This window comes from Neomonachus schauinslandi, chromosome 6 (genome assembly GCF_002201575.2).
Source record: "Neomonachus schauinslandi chromosome 6, ASM220157v2, whole genome shotgun sequence".
Lineage (NCBI taxonomy): Eukaryota > Metazoa > Chordata > Mammalia > Carnivora > Phocidae > Neomonachus > Neomonachus schauinslandi.
The window spans coordinates 90,516,677-90,532,753 of NC_058408.1; the positions used below are offsets into that span (position 1 = coordinate 90,516,677).

A 16,077-nucleotide genomic window follows, 5' to 3' on the forward strand; every position below is an offset into this window, starting at 1 on the left:
CACACAGCCACCCAAACACCAATGCTCTTACGGTATCTCTTGGGTTCAGGTCCACCGGTGGGTTTGCCCTGGATAATGCTGGGATTGAATAAGCCCTTCTAATGATTATAAAGATTATCCTTTTGAATCTGGACATTTTAAACAACAGAAGACTTGGTATCACTGTATTTTACATGGCACATACAACCATATAATTACTAGCATTTACATGGCAAATATTGTAAATACACATTCTTGGAGTTGACTTGGTAATTATACCACTGTTATTCGGCAGAACAAAGATTAAACACTCTCTAACTTGCACTTGGGGGAATTTCGTTCCAACCCTGTACTTCACAACCAAAGGATAACCCTCTAATTATGCAATAGTGCCTGGTGGTCATGTGGGCCAAGAGCATCACAGGGCGACTTCATGGTTAATTTGCGGCCTGTAAAATAAAGTAATACATAGTATTTTCATTTCAACAAAATATAAGAGACCATATAAAAATATTTTCTAATTTGGGACTTTGAAACATGAAAGCTGGATTTTTTTTTCCTTGGTATAAAAAGAAACAAAGTAACGGACTAAAGTTTATTAAGCCTTCTAACAAAAAATATACATATAAGTTTAAGGAATGCAGTGAGCATCAACTTCCCTTTTTTGTCCAGGCTCATTGATGGGGAGCTTGTGCTTTGATCCCGACAAAGATAAATGCACAACAGTGGAGGAAGATCAGTGCCTGAAACCTGAACTACGACTTATCTCTAATAATAAGACTAATTTTACAGTAGTGCTTTTAAAAGTGGTGTGTCAGATGACTGATTTTTGTCTCTTCCCCCTCAGGCAACTGCTGGAGACGAATTCCAGAAGCACCACTTTCGTCTTGAGTGATGTTTATTTAGTGCAATATCTTCCTTCTCGCGTTCCCTTTTCACGCGCTGGTAGTGGTCTTCTTCCTTCAGATACCACACAGGGGGCCAGCGGTGCCGCTCAAAGTATTCCTGGTTGTCTGGTGAAGGAAAGGTGCAGATGATGAGACCCGCTGTGTTCGTCGAGAGCTTCTATATTCTAGGTCCTGTGCCCCGTGCTTCTCGTATATGCTCCCTTCTACATCCTCCCAACAACCCGGTGTGTGGGGATTAGGGATCAGGGGTACGACCATTTGCAGATTGGGACACTCAGGTTTCGAGAGTTAGAATCATTTGCCTGAAGTAGGTGGGCACGGAGAACCTGAACCCAGGACCACTTGGTTTCTGAGCGGAAGCTTGCTCCTCGGCATGCCTCCCTAGACAAGGGTGAGCCCACCCCCTCTGCATGCTCTGCAGCAAGGAACCCCGGATCCCGCTCCATGCAAATCTCCCAAGCATGAAGTTCTTCAAAGAGGATTCCTGCCCCACAATTCCTTGCGTCGTGTCACGGGCATGTGACCACTAGCCAATCACAAGGACTTCCCCCGGAGCTGCCTGGGGCCTGTACACCTGCTCAAGGGCACAGAGGGTCAACGCTGCAGTCAGAGCCGATGAGAACCGGACTGATGGGAACCTGTGTTCTCACCTGCGGATTTCGATTTGATCTCCTTGCGGAACTTGGAACACACGCTGTTGTAGTTGGTGCAGATGTGGTGCAAACACCAGGCGGCCAACTGGTGGGCGTTGTGGAACTACAGGGAAGTGACCAAAAAGGGGGTCAGACTCTACTTTCTAAAGTGGGGCCACAGAGAAATCGTCAGCCACCGTAGGGGTGACAGAGATGATAAAGGGCCCGCGTGACTGATTCGGCAAACCTCTTGTTTTGACTACAGTGTTTTGACTTTGGCTATGGTGCTGACGCCAGCCCAATATAGCGCTTGGCACACCCCTTCCTTACCTCTGTGACAGGTGCACCAAAAATGATCACCGTATCAGATCAGGAGCTGAAAGCACCCCTCTCCACCCAGCCTCCCCTGCCACTGGCCCACTAGTGACTCATGACTGTGGCCTCTGGAAGGTGCCAGCCAGCAGCAAAGCAGCGACATGGACTCTGGTTAAGGAAGCCTCAGCCACGGAGCACTCCGTGTCGCAGGTCAGAGCTCGCCTTGCTGGGGCCAAAGATCTGAAAAAGGAGACTGAGGAATGTGTACCTGTCCTTTGGTTACATAAGAAGAGCGGGTGGTGTGGGCAGGGTGGCAGGGACCCGACACTCCACAACGACTCCTTTCTGAGCAGATGCTCGGGGGGAGGGAGCAGCTGAGGTAGCTGTGACCAAAACAGACTTGGTGCTCAAAATGCCACAGTCACCTCCCCATTCCTCCCCAAGTTTGGCAAGTCTCCCCCACCCCACACTTTGTCCGTGTCCTCGGCTATCCATTCAGTTTGTGGGTCTTGAGATTTCTTTGATCAGGCGAAACCCTGAAACCCTACAGGGTGCTCCCTCGGGGGCCCACATCTCTGCCATGAACGAAAGGCCCATATAAAAGCTGATGTCCCCAGAAAATAACTCAAGAAACTCTGAGAGTTGCAAACCCAACATTATAGACCATTTTTGCTGGTGCTTCCAACTTCTCTTGAGATCAGATTTCTTTCTGAAAGTAAGACTCGGGCACCAGTGAGCTGGAGTTGGCTTGGATCTGCCCAAGAGCGTCAATGGTGCACATTTCTTCCCTACTCCGAGGTCAGCAATTTCACGTTGTTAAAATTGGTCAGGCGGAGGTGTTTATATCCTGGACGTTGGAAAATGCAACAGATCGGGTGCCACCTGTCCACACGCTGATGGTTAAATAAACCCAGCATGCCACAAGGCAAGGGTCTCGTGAATGAGCTATGGTACCGGAGGCTCCAGCCTAAACTCTTCCTGCCGAGGCTCGTCAGGGCGGGGACCCAGAGCAAAGAGACACAACTGCAAATCACTACCTCAAGTAGACTGGCCTTACATGCAATGCTGGGTCATTACATTTTTCTCCAGGAGGAGTACTTACTGGAGAGAGCACAAGTCATAAACTGTGCCCCGGACCTGGTTCGAGAGACCTCAAACTCCAAGTATGGACAACCCATTTTGATGGGACCTTGCTGAGCCTACTGCAACAGATGCCTGTTCTGGGTTTTCACTGTAACCTCTATGAGGCTGTTTTTCACGCTGGATTTTAATAACGTGGGCTTCTGTCTATTTCTCTATGATTGCCCCGAGGGCAGAGAATCTGCCATTTATATCCATGTGTCCTTTTGTCTGGGGCAGTGCCCGATGTGTGTGGAGAAAACCACAAATACTTGTTGCGTAAGTCCAAACCAGGAGGCTGCTGTAAAGTCTGATTCTGCCTTTTCCCCTTTTGAATGCAAAACGTTCCTGTGCAACTTGACCTGCTACTTGCCTCCCTCCTCTCCCTGAAACCACCTCCTCTCCCTTGATTGAGAAAGAGCCATTCAAATCACCTGACCTAAGGCTTAGTAAACCTCGGCCCTAACAGAGAGGGAACAGAAAACCGAACCCAATGGGCTGAAGAAAGGACTGAAGAATGTCTTCTTCATTCCTTCAGAATGAAACTCAGTGTCAGTAAACTCAGTGTCAGTCAGTCTATGCCAGGGACGAAGCATCCCACACGTGCGACAGGGTTCTACTCTTCACTGCTCGTTCTTGAACATTCTCTCCCACTTGATTCTCAAAATAATCTGTAAGGTTGATAGGATGTGAATTATCATCCCCATTCATTACGGATAAGGAAACAGAGGCAGAGTTTAGGTTTGTGCCTTGAGTAAGTCATTCGGGACAAAGCTGAAGCCGGATCTCGGGGCCTCTCTGGAAGAGTGCAAGTGTGTACAGGGATTATGGAATCACAATATTGCTATTAACAAATACTGATTCTGGAAAACCCCAGGAAAGCTGCAGTGAGAGGTGGGGCATTACAGGACTTCATGGAGTTCTAGAAACCGTCTGATCTTGGCCAATATGTGTCCAAGAATTCAAACAAGGAGAGACAGAACCTTCCCCTATCATGCCCCAAATTGTTCTCCCACATGTGAAGCTGGTGCCTCGGGGGACAATAGGGCTGGCGTGGGGTAGGGTCCGTGTTGTTTTCTCAAACGAAGCCCAGCAGGGGGAATGGTGCATGAAACGTGAAACTCTCAGATCTTCTCAGTGTACACAGGGCCCTCTGTGACTCAGTGGTGACATCTTTATTTAGACAGATGCAACAGCGGAATGTTTGATCAGCATTAAATGAACTGGTTGAACACACTTAAAAGGTGAAAGGCAAATTGTTACAAACCTGGGCCAATTCCAAATACGAGAGCACTTCCCCGTCAATGCCCACACCACTCATCGCGGCCTTGGTCAGCTCCTGGACAGCATACTGCTCTGGGGAAGAGAGAGGACGGGAGTAAGTTGAACCATGCCCTTGCAAGCCAGACATCTCACTTAGAGAGTCTGGTCTGGGACCACCTAAGAGGAAAGGAATATGGGACACAGCTCTGACAGTCATCCGAACTGAACTCAGGGCCCACTGTGATGGCTGGTCTTCCAGCATGGGGAGTTCTGGTCTCTGGCCATTGCACCAATGACTCTGGGACACTTGTTTGCACTTCTGAAATAGCTGGAGTCCTCCAGACCTTCACTGTCCAGTATGGTGACTACTGGCCACGTGAGCCGACTGAATCTTAAATTGAAATGAAATAAAATTAAAAATTCACACCCTCAGCCACACTAGTCACACCAAAGTGCTCAACAGCTACACATGTATTGGGCAACACAGACACAGAACATTTCCACCACTGCAGACAGTTCTATTGGATAGTGCTGCTCTGGATAGTCCAGTGCCTTCCTAGAATCCTCTAGACTCTCTAGTATCTTCCTGTTTGACAGCTTCCCCGCTCATATCACTCCAATTCTCAATAATCTCTGAAAGTGGAAGGACTGAGTAACAGGAATGAATCCATATGGGGAATTAAAACTGTGAATGCAGATGTCTTTCTCAACAGCTGCAGATGGGTAACATATTGTTCAGCCTGTTAGATTCTAACGACTGGGGGGGGAACCTTCAACTGGAAGTTAACAAAAATCTAGCTGGGGGAGCCAATTCTGCCTGGGAGCTGTGCCCAGGGCTTCTAAGTTGAATCTAAGTTGTGATTCTGAGATGGAGTGGTCTCCTGCCTCTGCTTGGGCCGTCCCCTGCCTTTGGGACTGACGCGTGTGGGTACAATCTAGGCCCACACTCCTAGCTCCCTGAGGTCGAGGTACTCTTTTCATCTCCAGCATTTCGTCTGTTCTTCTAATCCAGTAAACTGTCCCAACCCTGCTTACCCTCTGTTCTATGCACTTGGTAGTCAACATGCCTCCATGTGGTCAATACGATATCTAGATGGGAATGGTTTCTTTGGCACAACCTTCATCAGTTGGATGGACAAAGAACTATTTGGAACTACATTTTCCAAAGAAGTCATCAGGCTTTTTGATTTTAGATAACAGCAACATTTCTTGATACTCATTTAACACGTTGGCTTGCAACACATTCTTACCCCAGAAACTGATTTTTAAAAACTATGTTCTGAACACTCTATACTTAACCCAACATTATAAATGATTACAGGGATCATCTTAGGCAGCTATATATTTAATCCTAGCAGTAACAGTAGCATTTAATAACAAAAGGAAACAGGCTTAGAAGTCTGCAGTTCACACCAGAACCTCTCTTTGATTCAGTTCCTTTCACGGAGAGGTCAGTCCCAAGTTTTCGTCACTGTACTTCATATTTAAGCAAAAATGGCACTAGTTTAAGATTAATCACAAACCTTGTTCAACAGATTTGGTTCCAAATTGTTTTTGACCACATTAAAAAAAAATCAAATTCATCCTCAAAGGATACCTACTTGTAAACACTGAATAGTCAAACAGATCAGAACCTATACTTTTGAAAAAAGGAACTGCCCACTGCAGCCTCCTAGGGTTAACATTTAAAAAGCAGGGCACTCTTGTGGACCTGTGACTTCAGGGTTGTTGGTTAAAAATGGTTTTTAAAAAAATAGCAGTGCTTCAACAATCTCTTTCTATCTTTTTATCCAGTGGGGGAAGAAGTAAGGCAAGGAGAGGACTTGGGTCTCCAGCTGGCTGAGTATAGCAGAAACGTGAAGTCCAGAGAAATACATTTTATTCCAAAGACACCTGCCAGAAAGTGAAGTGCAGATATGACCAGTTGGTTTGTTCAAATATTCATTTTCACTCACTTCCTGATTCAACAGGTATTTATTGGGAAGCTAATATGCTCAGGCACTTTGCTGTGTGCTGGGGACAGGAGGCCAGTGTACAAAGCTGTCACTATTTCTGCTCTCACGGCTCACAGGAGTCAGCTAATGTAGTGACAAACACCCAGACTGCTAACTGACCCTTCTCGTGAATGAAGCTGAAGGTTTACATTTAGGAAACATGTATGTGAATAATACATGTATCCTATTTAGACCTGCTTCAGCCTAACAACTGAACAAATCCAGAAATGATTTTGGGAAGTGAAGCCAAGTCCCCCTTTCTTCTTTCTCCCAAAATGCTCTTGACAATGTCAGAACATTTTCTAAAATAGCTTTAAAAAAACCACTTACATAATGCTTACTAGGTGCCAGACACTGTTCTGAGAACTTTATATATATCTTAACTCCTTAATCTTTGTAACAACTCTACGGGAGAATAACATGATCCCCATGCTAAAGAGAGAGAGAGCAGACACAGAGTGGTGAAGTGTGAAGTCATCTAGCCAGTAAATGGTGGAGTCAGGATCTGAACCCGAGCAGTCTGGCTCTGCAGCCTATGTTCTTCACCACGGCCTCCTACTGCTCTTTCTTAAAGACTGTGTCTGAGCACACATCAGGGGAATAATATGGACACAATAGTTTTATTTCCAATCCCACGGTCCACAAATGAGGCAGAGTGCACAGAGCATGGGTCTCAAGGGCAGGGATCATGCATCACTCATCTTGATAATTGTGTCCCCCTACAGGGTCTACCACAAAGTAGGTGCCTAAGAAATATCTGTGGAGCTGAATTGGGCTGTCTGATACATTTGATCTACTTATTATCACCCTGCACAAGACAGTCCTATACTGGGTGATAAAAATTTAATTTTTATTCCCTGGAAATGTTATTTTTGCTTAAATGTGATTTTGATAAATTTGACAGTCAGACCCTGCATGACCCTGAGTCATCAGACTTACCTGCAAGTGCAACCAAGTGTGGCAGGCAAAATCTGTTTGCCAAGGCAATTAATTCCAGTGGGTCCAGGTCCAAATTAGGTGACAACTGCTTGGTATAAAGATAATCCAATACCGCTTGCATTGACATCTTGTTTATGTTCGGGAGATATACCTGAAATGTTATTTGAAAAGCTAAGTTCTGCTGAAGAAAGCAGTGGGTGCATTTCCAGGCTATACTGCTTATAAATACCCCAACCGTACAATTTGATATTGGCAAGTCTGGGATACCTGCTTTGAGGCCGCATGTAGAAGTCATTCGCTATTTATTGCTTCAAACATAACAGTTTGATTTGTAGATAACAAAGGAGTGGGGCTGCCTGACAAAGCCTGATTTGGAATTTTTAAATGGCTATTTGGACTTATAAATCAGACAAATGGTCTGTAATATGGACTCTCCTCACCAAGTACCTTCTAATACTCTATTGTGGGGAAAGAAATCTCCCAGCAACATGACAGGTGTGGGGGGTAGCTGCAAACCACACTGTTGCTGACACACGATAGAGCCCCGCTCTCTAAGATGTCAAAACAGAGGATGAGCAACCACCCTAGTTGCCAAAGTGACTGGAGTGATTCCAACGTTCTATCAATATATGCAAACACAGTATACACACTTCATTATTTTTCCTATGGCACAACCACATAGATTCAAAATTATTGGAACATTACCAGGTTATCAGTAGATTCAGAGAATCCAGAGACATCCTTACCTGGGACATGTGGGGAACAGTTGGTTGGGTCTGGTAAACTCTCCTTTGTAGGAATCACTTAATCTCGAGACCTCCTGAGCACCTGCAGTTCTTGCCAATATTGATACCTGCTAGAGTTTGCTAGAGAGCCAGGGCCGGGATCAGTGAGGATGTACACGGCGCAGAAGCACACAGTCAAACTAACCCCACAGGATGGGCCCTGGTATGGGACAGAACAGCACTATTGCCTTTGACTCCAGGCATGATGATGGTGATAAAAATTAACCTTAGTGGACGGCCTCCTTCACACGTGGTGCTGTGCTAAGCTTCCCACACACAGTATCTAATCTGATCCTTATATTCTCCCTAGGAGGAAAAAACTATTATTTTTGCCATTTTACAGGTAAGGAAACTGAGGTTCATGGAGGTTAGTAGTCCCCTATCCAAGGTCACGGAGTTAGTAAGTGACTGGGATTTGAACCTAGGGAGTACAATTCTATGCTCAGAACTGCTGTGCAGTACAAGAAACCCTTCATGGCAAGGAAGCTAAGGTTTGGGTCACAGTACAATTAAGTACCATATTTCACTAACAGTTCTTAAGCATTAGATTTCTAAGTTCAAAAGGATGAACAGTTATTAACTGCCTATTTCTGGTACTTAATAGACCTCTATACACCATATAAAGATACAATATATGATTATATCTCTATTACACATGATTACATCTGCATTATATATCTAATCTTTCCCTTTATGTATATATTACCACCACGATCGACATGGGGCTCATGGCCAATGCGTTCTGGTGTTGTGGTTCAGGATTCACTTAAGCGATAACAACCTGTATCATCCTCCTGCACAGCCACCAGCCACCTCAGACCGAATATCCTGGCAGACAGAACTTTCTACTACTGTATCAAAGGGAAGGCCCCCCCAGACCTTCCCAGAAATAGTAAGAAAATTATACACCCACCCCCTTTCAGACATAGTCGATGAGAACAATTATGATCTGGTAAATAAGCTGCATGGGTTATTACCATCAAGGATTTGACAAGTTTAGAGTTTCTTTAGAGTTTCTTTAGAGTTTCTAGCACAGCCTCGACAATACATACAACTTGGCAAGTAGAAACTGTTACTGATGTTATTTGAAAATAAAGAAACCACTGTATTGTAATTAATTGCTGTTCCAGTGAATCTAACATCAGTTAGACTTGTGTATATGCTTACGCACATACATGTTGACACATACATGCATTTATCTTATACAGATCAGGTCTGGATTCGCACAGTTTTCTAGATAATTGAAGTTGTGAAACTTAAAATTTGGGCCATTTTGATAGTGAAAGTATATACATTTTACAAAGTCCTAAGTGCTATAAAGAATTAGTGATCATAAGTGTAAACAGTGCCAGAGCTTTCTGTGAAGCCCTGTTCTCAGCTACGGGGATACCTGCTGTTTTGGAAAATAGTGGCTTGGAGGACAAGGCAAGAGGCTGGTGCAGGCCCAGGGGTTTGTCACTAAAATGAGTGTGACCTCTGCCAAATCATTCACCCTCTCTGATCCTCGGTGTCCTCATGCGTTATCTGGGCATTATTTGGAAGAGGTGATACCTACAGCTTTTTCTTCTTCACTGAGACTCTGGATTTTGAAGATATTTGGATTACCTTAGCATTTTTTGGTAAGAGTGTGTTCTAAGTCACGACAAAAATGAACTTCCTAAGTGAAAAGAAATTATTTCTGGCAGCAGGAGATGACAGATTCCTGTAAGCAGCCCTGCCCCAATACTTCCAATGTCTTCGGCGTGTTCTGACATTTGTAATCATCCATGACCTGCTTTTTCCTTCTTGCATAACACGATGCTAACAGTTTTTTGAAGCGATGGCTTTGTTGGGCAAAGAATGCTTCGGACCCTTAGAGCGAATGAGAATAAACTAAAAGCACCTTTGGAACCTGCACCTTTTTTTTTTCCTCATTTTTTTTTTAAAAGACCATTTCTGTGATTTTAATGTTTATGTAGAACAATGGAGAGGTCATTTCATAGAACTTTTAAAAATAATATAAAGCTACATAAGAGATGGAATTAAGAATTTTGCATCCTACCTGCTGGATGTACCTTAAAAAAAAAGTCAGCAAAGAGAATATAATGCTATCCTAAAAAACGTCCCATAGTCCAGTTTCGTTGGTTTAAAATTTTAATTGTGAAAATCAGCTCAGACTATTAGGCTTATAATTAGAGACGGTCTCATAGAGAATGAGAAAGTATTCCAGATCCAGAGCATTGCTTACTACAAGCCAGGCATGCATTTTTAATGAACCACTTGCTGAGTACCTCTAGGGAGAGAATTATGCTTACTGCTACATTAAAAGTAATGAGAAAAATAGAAGTAAAATACAATGTCTTCTTAAATATTAAGTGACAAAAAATGTTAAAGTAACATCAATGTATATTTTCTTCCTTTCTGGATATGCATAAGAATTCTATTAATGCAAAAAAATAAAAAGACTGAATTTTGAGGGGGAAGTCAGATTTTCACAGGACAATAAAGAGTTAATGGGTGCCCTAGAAAAGGACAGATCCCAAGTGCCAATACAAGCCTGCATCAGTCATGGAATATTTGCTGAGTGTTTAACTGATGTTCCTCCCTCCCCATGATCCCTCTAACCACACTTTGCTAGGGCTTTCAGGGGACAAAGATTTTTAATCCTTCATGGAAAGAATTAAACAAGAATCCTCCAGGACAATAGTCACCGATATTTCTTGAGCTTCCGTATGTTCCAAGCACCAAATTCTATGTTTATACATGTGTTCTCCTGACTTATCTGCCCTTTGAAGACGGTTTTCTTGTTATCCCCCATTTTACAGATGAGGACACAGGTTAGGAGAGGGTTGGTCGCTTGCTCAAGGTCAAGCTGAGACTAGAGTTTATCACGACATAACCATTACAGTCTACAGGGGAAATCAAGGGAAGGGGCAGGCAGGGGCACACGTGTCAACAGCTCATGGCATTCTCAACACACTGACTAAAGGGATCCGGCACGGACCTTAGGTTGCTTGGGTCCATGGTCTCTGTCTTCTAAGTTGGGTAGAACATATCCATACCTATTAGCCTCAGCTGCCATGTTAATGACCTAGTCTTTCTAGGAGGTCGTGCTACCCAGGGGGCCCCTCCAGGAGAGGTTGTTCCCCATGTACATGTGCATTCACATTGTCTGCCAAGTTTTTGTTTTGGTCACCTCTCCTGCACATTTTAATCTGGAGCTGATTATGGTCCATTCTGGGAAGGGATAAAGGGGATTAGCATTTGTGAGGTCAGCTCTGACAGTGTCCCTTTGTGCCTGGGTTCCTGACCTTGATCAACTTCTCTGCTGTGTTAATAGCAGGTGCTCGGCCACACAATCAGCACACATTTCAGTGAGCTGGAAAAATAAGGGAAGCCAGCCCCCAGGCCCTTTATCTCTGGAGATGACTGAAGTGGGTGAAATGCCATTTGGATGAAGTTTTGTCAGTTGGTGGCTTCCCCAGATTTTTTTGGAAGTAAGAGTGAAAGAGTATTAACCCTACCAACATCACAATAAGACTAACGGCAGCTACGTTTACTTAATGCTCCTGGGGTGATTTGCAAGGTCTGACTTTTGTACCCCACTACCACACTGTGGGTTATCATCATGCTTTCCAGACAGGGAGACTGGAGCTCAGAAAGGGGGTCGCTTGCCCAAGGCCACACAGCTTGTAAGTGGAGGAGTTGGGATTCAAGCCCCACATCCTTCACTGGGCGGCCTCCACGACGCTGCTGCTGTCTCAGGGATGCGGCTCTGAAACCCCTTTGGTGGCACGGGAAAGACTTGGTTAGTTACAGCTGAGGACCTCCGGATTCAGAAAGGCTGCTAGACACCAAAAGAGGTCATCAGGATAATTCTGACACTTTTTGCCCACACAGCTGTCTGCTGTGTTGGTTTAGGAGCAGCGGCAGTTTGTTCTGGAAGCAGGAGGTGGCCCAGGGACCTCCTCCGCCCCAGCCCTCCGGACTTGTGATTCTGCAGCCCTACTCGGGGATGCAAATGCAGGCTCCTGGGTCACAATGGGAGTGCTCAGATTTCTGCGGTGAGAGCCCCTCACCGCTATTGTTTTCTTCATTTCTTTTTAAAGTGTGGAGAGAGATGCTGAGATATGCAAAACAAGCCTCTTGGGACAATAAACTTGATGCGGTGTCCCCGTGTTTTTTAAAAAAAGATGGTTAAAAAATACTTTCAAAACTCAACAAAAACGCTTGCTCTTCTAAAGTTAGATGTGCTTGAGTGGAATTTTTCTTTCTTTTCCAATCGAGTTTGTGAAAAGATGAACGGGTAGGGTCTTCAACATACTGCTTGCTCTGCTCTAAGACTATCCTCCTGGAGATAGGGCCGGTGCCCGAGAAGTGACTCAGTGGCCTCCCCGAGACCGAAGGGAGGCGTGTTCAGAGGAGGGACCATTTGCTCCGTTGCCGTCTCCGTCCAGTGAACAGACCCTTGGAGAAGGCAAATCCGGCCGAGCCTCGGGGAGTGCCGCAGCTCCAGGAGACCGTCCAGGGCGTCCCCCATGCCCTGGGGCGTCCCTCACGGGGCAGATGAGAAGACTGAGGCCCAAGGGGGTGGCTTCTTAAGGCCCGCCCTCTGGTCAGGGTCTCAGCTGAGCCCAGGACGGGGATGACTGAGGAAGCTTTTCACTGCCTTAAACTTCTGGAAGACAGACTCTGCCCCTATTGGATGTGATTTTGCCAGTGTCTTGCTTGGGGACATTTGTTAAAAAGTAGAGCCAATCACGTTTTACAAATGAAAGCAGTGAGCAACAGACACCAGCTCCTCCTAACTGCAAAATTAAGAAGAGGGTGACCTGACCCTCAAACACTGCCTGAGGAACTGGTTCAGGGAAGCAGTTAAGTAACTGAAGTCGTCTGGTTAATTAAACACATGCCCATTCACAGAGATACCACTTGGGCTTTTCAGAAGGCACATACCTCACTGTTGGCGCTTTCCACAAACGAGCCCCCAAACATGGCGGCCATCCACCTGCAGCTACAGATCAGCAACGGTTTGTGGGCGCTGATGGCTCCATCATCCAACCTAAACGTCACATCTGCCCAGGGATTGAAGAAACATAACCGTGAGCCAGCTTTGCTGAGAGTTCTGCCCATATTCGTCCACCCACATCTCCTACTCGCTCTTCCATAGCTTTACTTAGTGATTTTGTATCAACCTCCACCTTTGGAACACCCAATTCCTTCTACGTCATTCGAGGATTGGGGCTAAACATTTAAAATTGTACATAAGCTCACAACACAAATTCTCTGAACCATATAGTACCATAAAGGAGAGGAATATTTTTTTCCTCCTTACTATGAAAAATTTCAAAATAATAGAACAGTGGAAGAAATAGTACATTGTTAACATTCTGCCATGTTTGCTTTAGCTATATATGTGTGTGTGTGTATAGATAGTGAATATGTGTGTATATGTATACACTTTTTTAACAGATAGCATGACACTTCGAACTACTTTATCAAGAATTTTCTAAAAATAAGAACATTCTTCTAGATAATCATATCATTATCACACCTAAGAAAATCAGCAATGATTCCCTAATTTCATCCATTATCTAGTTCATATTCAAAAATTTCCAATTATCTCTAAATTGTATTTATAGTTTTGTTTTTTTTTTTTTTTTAAAGACAATCCACTTGAAGCTCCACATTGTATTTGGTCACTATGCCTTTGCATTAAGGGGTAGGCGATTCAATTCATTTCACTTAAGGTCCATTGTTTAATTTACTGCAGGTTTGTAACATTGTTTTTCATTAACTTTCAAGATGGCTTCTATTTCATGATGGTCAATGTTTCAGGTAAAGATTATTTATAAGCTTTAAAATTAATGAACAGACTCAGTAATCAATGACTAAATGTATGGTACTAAATGTGTATCATCATGACAGGCATTATGAAAGATAAAGACAAAACAGAAGTGTCCACATAAATAAAAGTCAGAAAGTCACATTTTTACAATGAAATACACACACACACACACACAGAGGGCAATTTCAGAATTCAGTAGAAGTGTGTGCAAGCAAATATGTGAGGACACTGTGGCAGCAGAAGGCATGGTCATCAAGGACAAAGAAGAGGTGAGGAAAATATAGAGCAGGGTAAAGGAGTGTGAGAAAGAAAAGAGAGGAGGTGGACAGACGAGGCACTCCTGACGGGAACGCAGACGGCTCCAATATCACCTCAAGGATTTCAGGGCCAAAGGGTCAGTGGGGAGTAGACTTGGTCAGGGAAAGGACCCTGAAGGGGAATCATGAGCATCAAGCTGACTGGCTCTGGCTCAGGCTCAGGCTCAGGGGTAATGTGACTTACCTTCGAGAAGCACTGTGATACCATGCTGCTTTAGAGGGAAGCTTGCGTACAAATCCTGCCTGTATATCCTGGGGCGAGTTACCTAACCTCTTTGTCCCTCAGTTTCCCAATCTGCAAAATGGAATAATCTTTAGCCCTTAAGTCTGATAAGTCTGATAAGAATGAAATAGATGGATACATGCAACTAGAAGGGTACATGAAAAAAATAAGCATTTATAACATGTTAGTGATGGTTAGTCTCTCCCTTACTCGTGTATAGCTAATGTTTAATAAAACACAACCAAAGGGATCGATGACTTTATCGTTGGACCTACTCACCTGAGAATGTCCCTTTGCTGAGACACTCTTTTATCCGATTGGCCTTCCTGACATGAAAAGCTTTTGTAATCTCCTGGTTCATGAAGGCTTCCTTGTTCATGATGTTTTCCACCATCATCCTCAAATCAAACATCTCCAGAACCTCTGCAATCTGAGCCAGGCCCACCAAGTCCTTTTCCTTTTCATCCAGTTGTCCCGTGTACAGAAACTGGAGCAGGGTCCGGAAAGGGCCTGGCTGGACGGAGGAGTCCATCCTGACCACGGTGATGGGGCCCACCCGCTTTGAAACGGGATTGACTTGCATCTCCTTGTGCATGCCAACGAACCCCTTGCTCCAGCCTGACAAAGTCTGCGTCTCTGGAATCGAGCTCTCGGCTTCCATCCCCGGACCCTCCTGTTGGGACAGGTTTTGGCTCGAGGATTTCCACTGATTGGTCTGAGGGGTCCTTGGGGTGCCTTCCTCCCTCTCCTCGTCTGGGTCAAGGCTCCATGCCCGCCCCTGGAAATCCCTGCTCTGCTTCTCTTTCTCACCAGCTCCTTCACTCCCATTTGGGGTTTCTTCACATTCCATTAAAAAAAGATCATAAAATTTGGAAGAGGAGGTAGCGAGGTAAATTCGATGTGCAAAGATGTGCTCCTGGTCCTGAAGGACAAACAGGACGTCGGCACACAGAGGATTGTCCAGTAAACAGGCAGCTTCGCTCGTCCCCGTGGAGGGACATTCTGGAACTTTGATGACTGGTGGAGGGGCTTTTGGAGGTAGGAATGGTGCCTGAAGTAAAGGTTTCTGAACTTTCTTTAGGTGGGATTTCCAGAACTGCAGGTGTCTGCGAGAAATCAGCGCTGCTCGGATTGCATTGTCAAACACGTCCTTGATGCCGAATTGGTCAAAGACGCTCGTCTCATAGTACGGTATGCCGAGTTCCTTCGCAACCTCTCGGCCTTTTTCGGGGGGGCAGAATATCCCCTCTCTTTATGGGCCTAGAATGGAGGATTTAAAAGTTATAATCGGCCTCATTTTAGGAAAAAAATGGTAATGAGGGCCTATCAAAGCACCTAATAGAACTGTATCTTTAAAGTCCTATGCAGGATTTTTTTTTTTTTAAGATTTTTATTTATTTATTTGAGAGAGAGAGAGTATGAGCGGGGTGGGGAAGAGCAGAGGTCGAGGGAGAAGCAGACTCCCCGCTGAGCAAGGAGCCCGATGCGGGGCTTCATCCCAGAACCCTGGGATCATGACCTGAGCCGAAGGCGGATGCTTAACCGACTGAGCCACCCAGGCACCCCCCATGCAGGTTTTTAATAAGGCTCTTGAAAAATCTATCAACCTCAAGTCTTCCAACCTTAAGCCTGCAGGAAAAAAAAAATGCTTTCAGTAGTAACTACAGTAACTGAAGTATCAGCCTTATTTACTAGCTATATGATCCTGGGCAAGTTACTTAAACTCTTCAAGCCTTGGTTTTCCCATCGGTAAAATAGGAATAATAATAGTAAATA

The 16,077-nt window shown here is 44.7% G+C and overlaps 1 protein-coding gene across 1 annotated transcript in view; it reads right to left on the bottom strand.

Moving 5' to 3' along the window:
* Nucleotides 1-487: 487 nt before the first annotated feature.
* Nucleotides 488-16,077, bottom strand: part of RHOBTB1 (Rho related BTB domain containing 1) — a 61,157-nt gene continuing 45,567 nt past the window's right edge. Inside the window, 7 exon segments of the mRNA XM_021699699.1 lie at nt 488-992; nt 1,538-1,643; nt 4,221-4,309; nt 7,150-7,300; nt 12,870-12,988; nt 14,581-15,535; nt 15,537-15,561. Coding sequence (XP_021555374.1) covers nt 823-992; nt 1,538-1,643; nt 4,221-4,309; nt 7,150-7,300; nt 12,870-12,988; nt 14,581-15,535; nt 15,537-15,561 — 1,615 coding nt within the window. The 3' untranslated portion in view covers nt 488-822.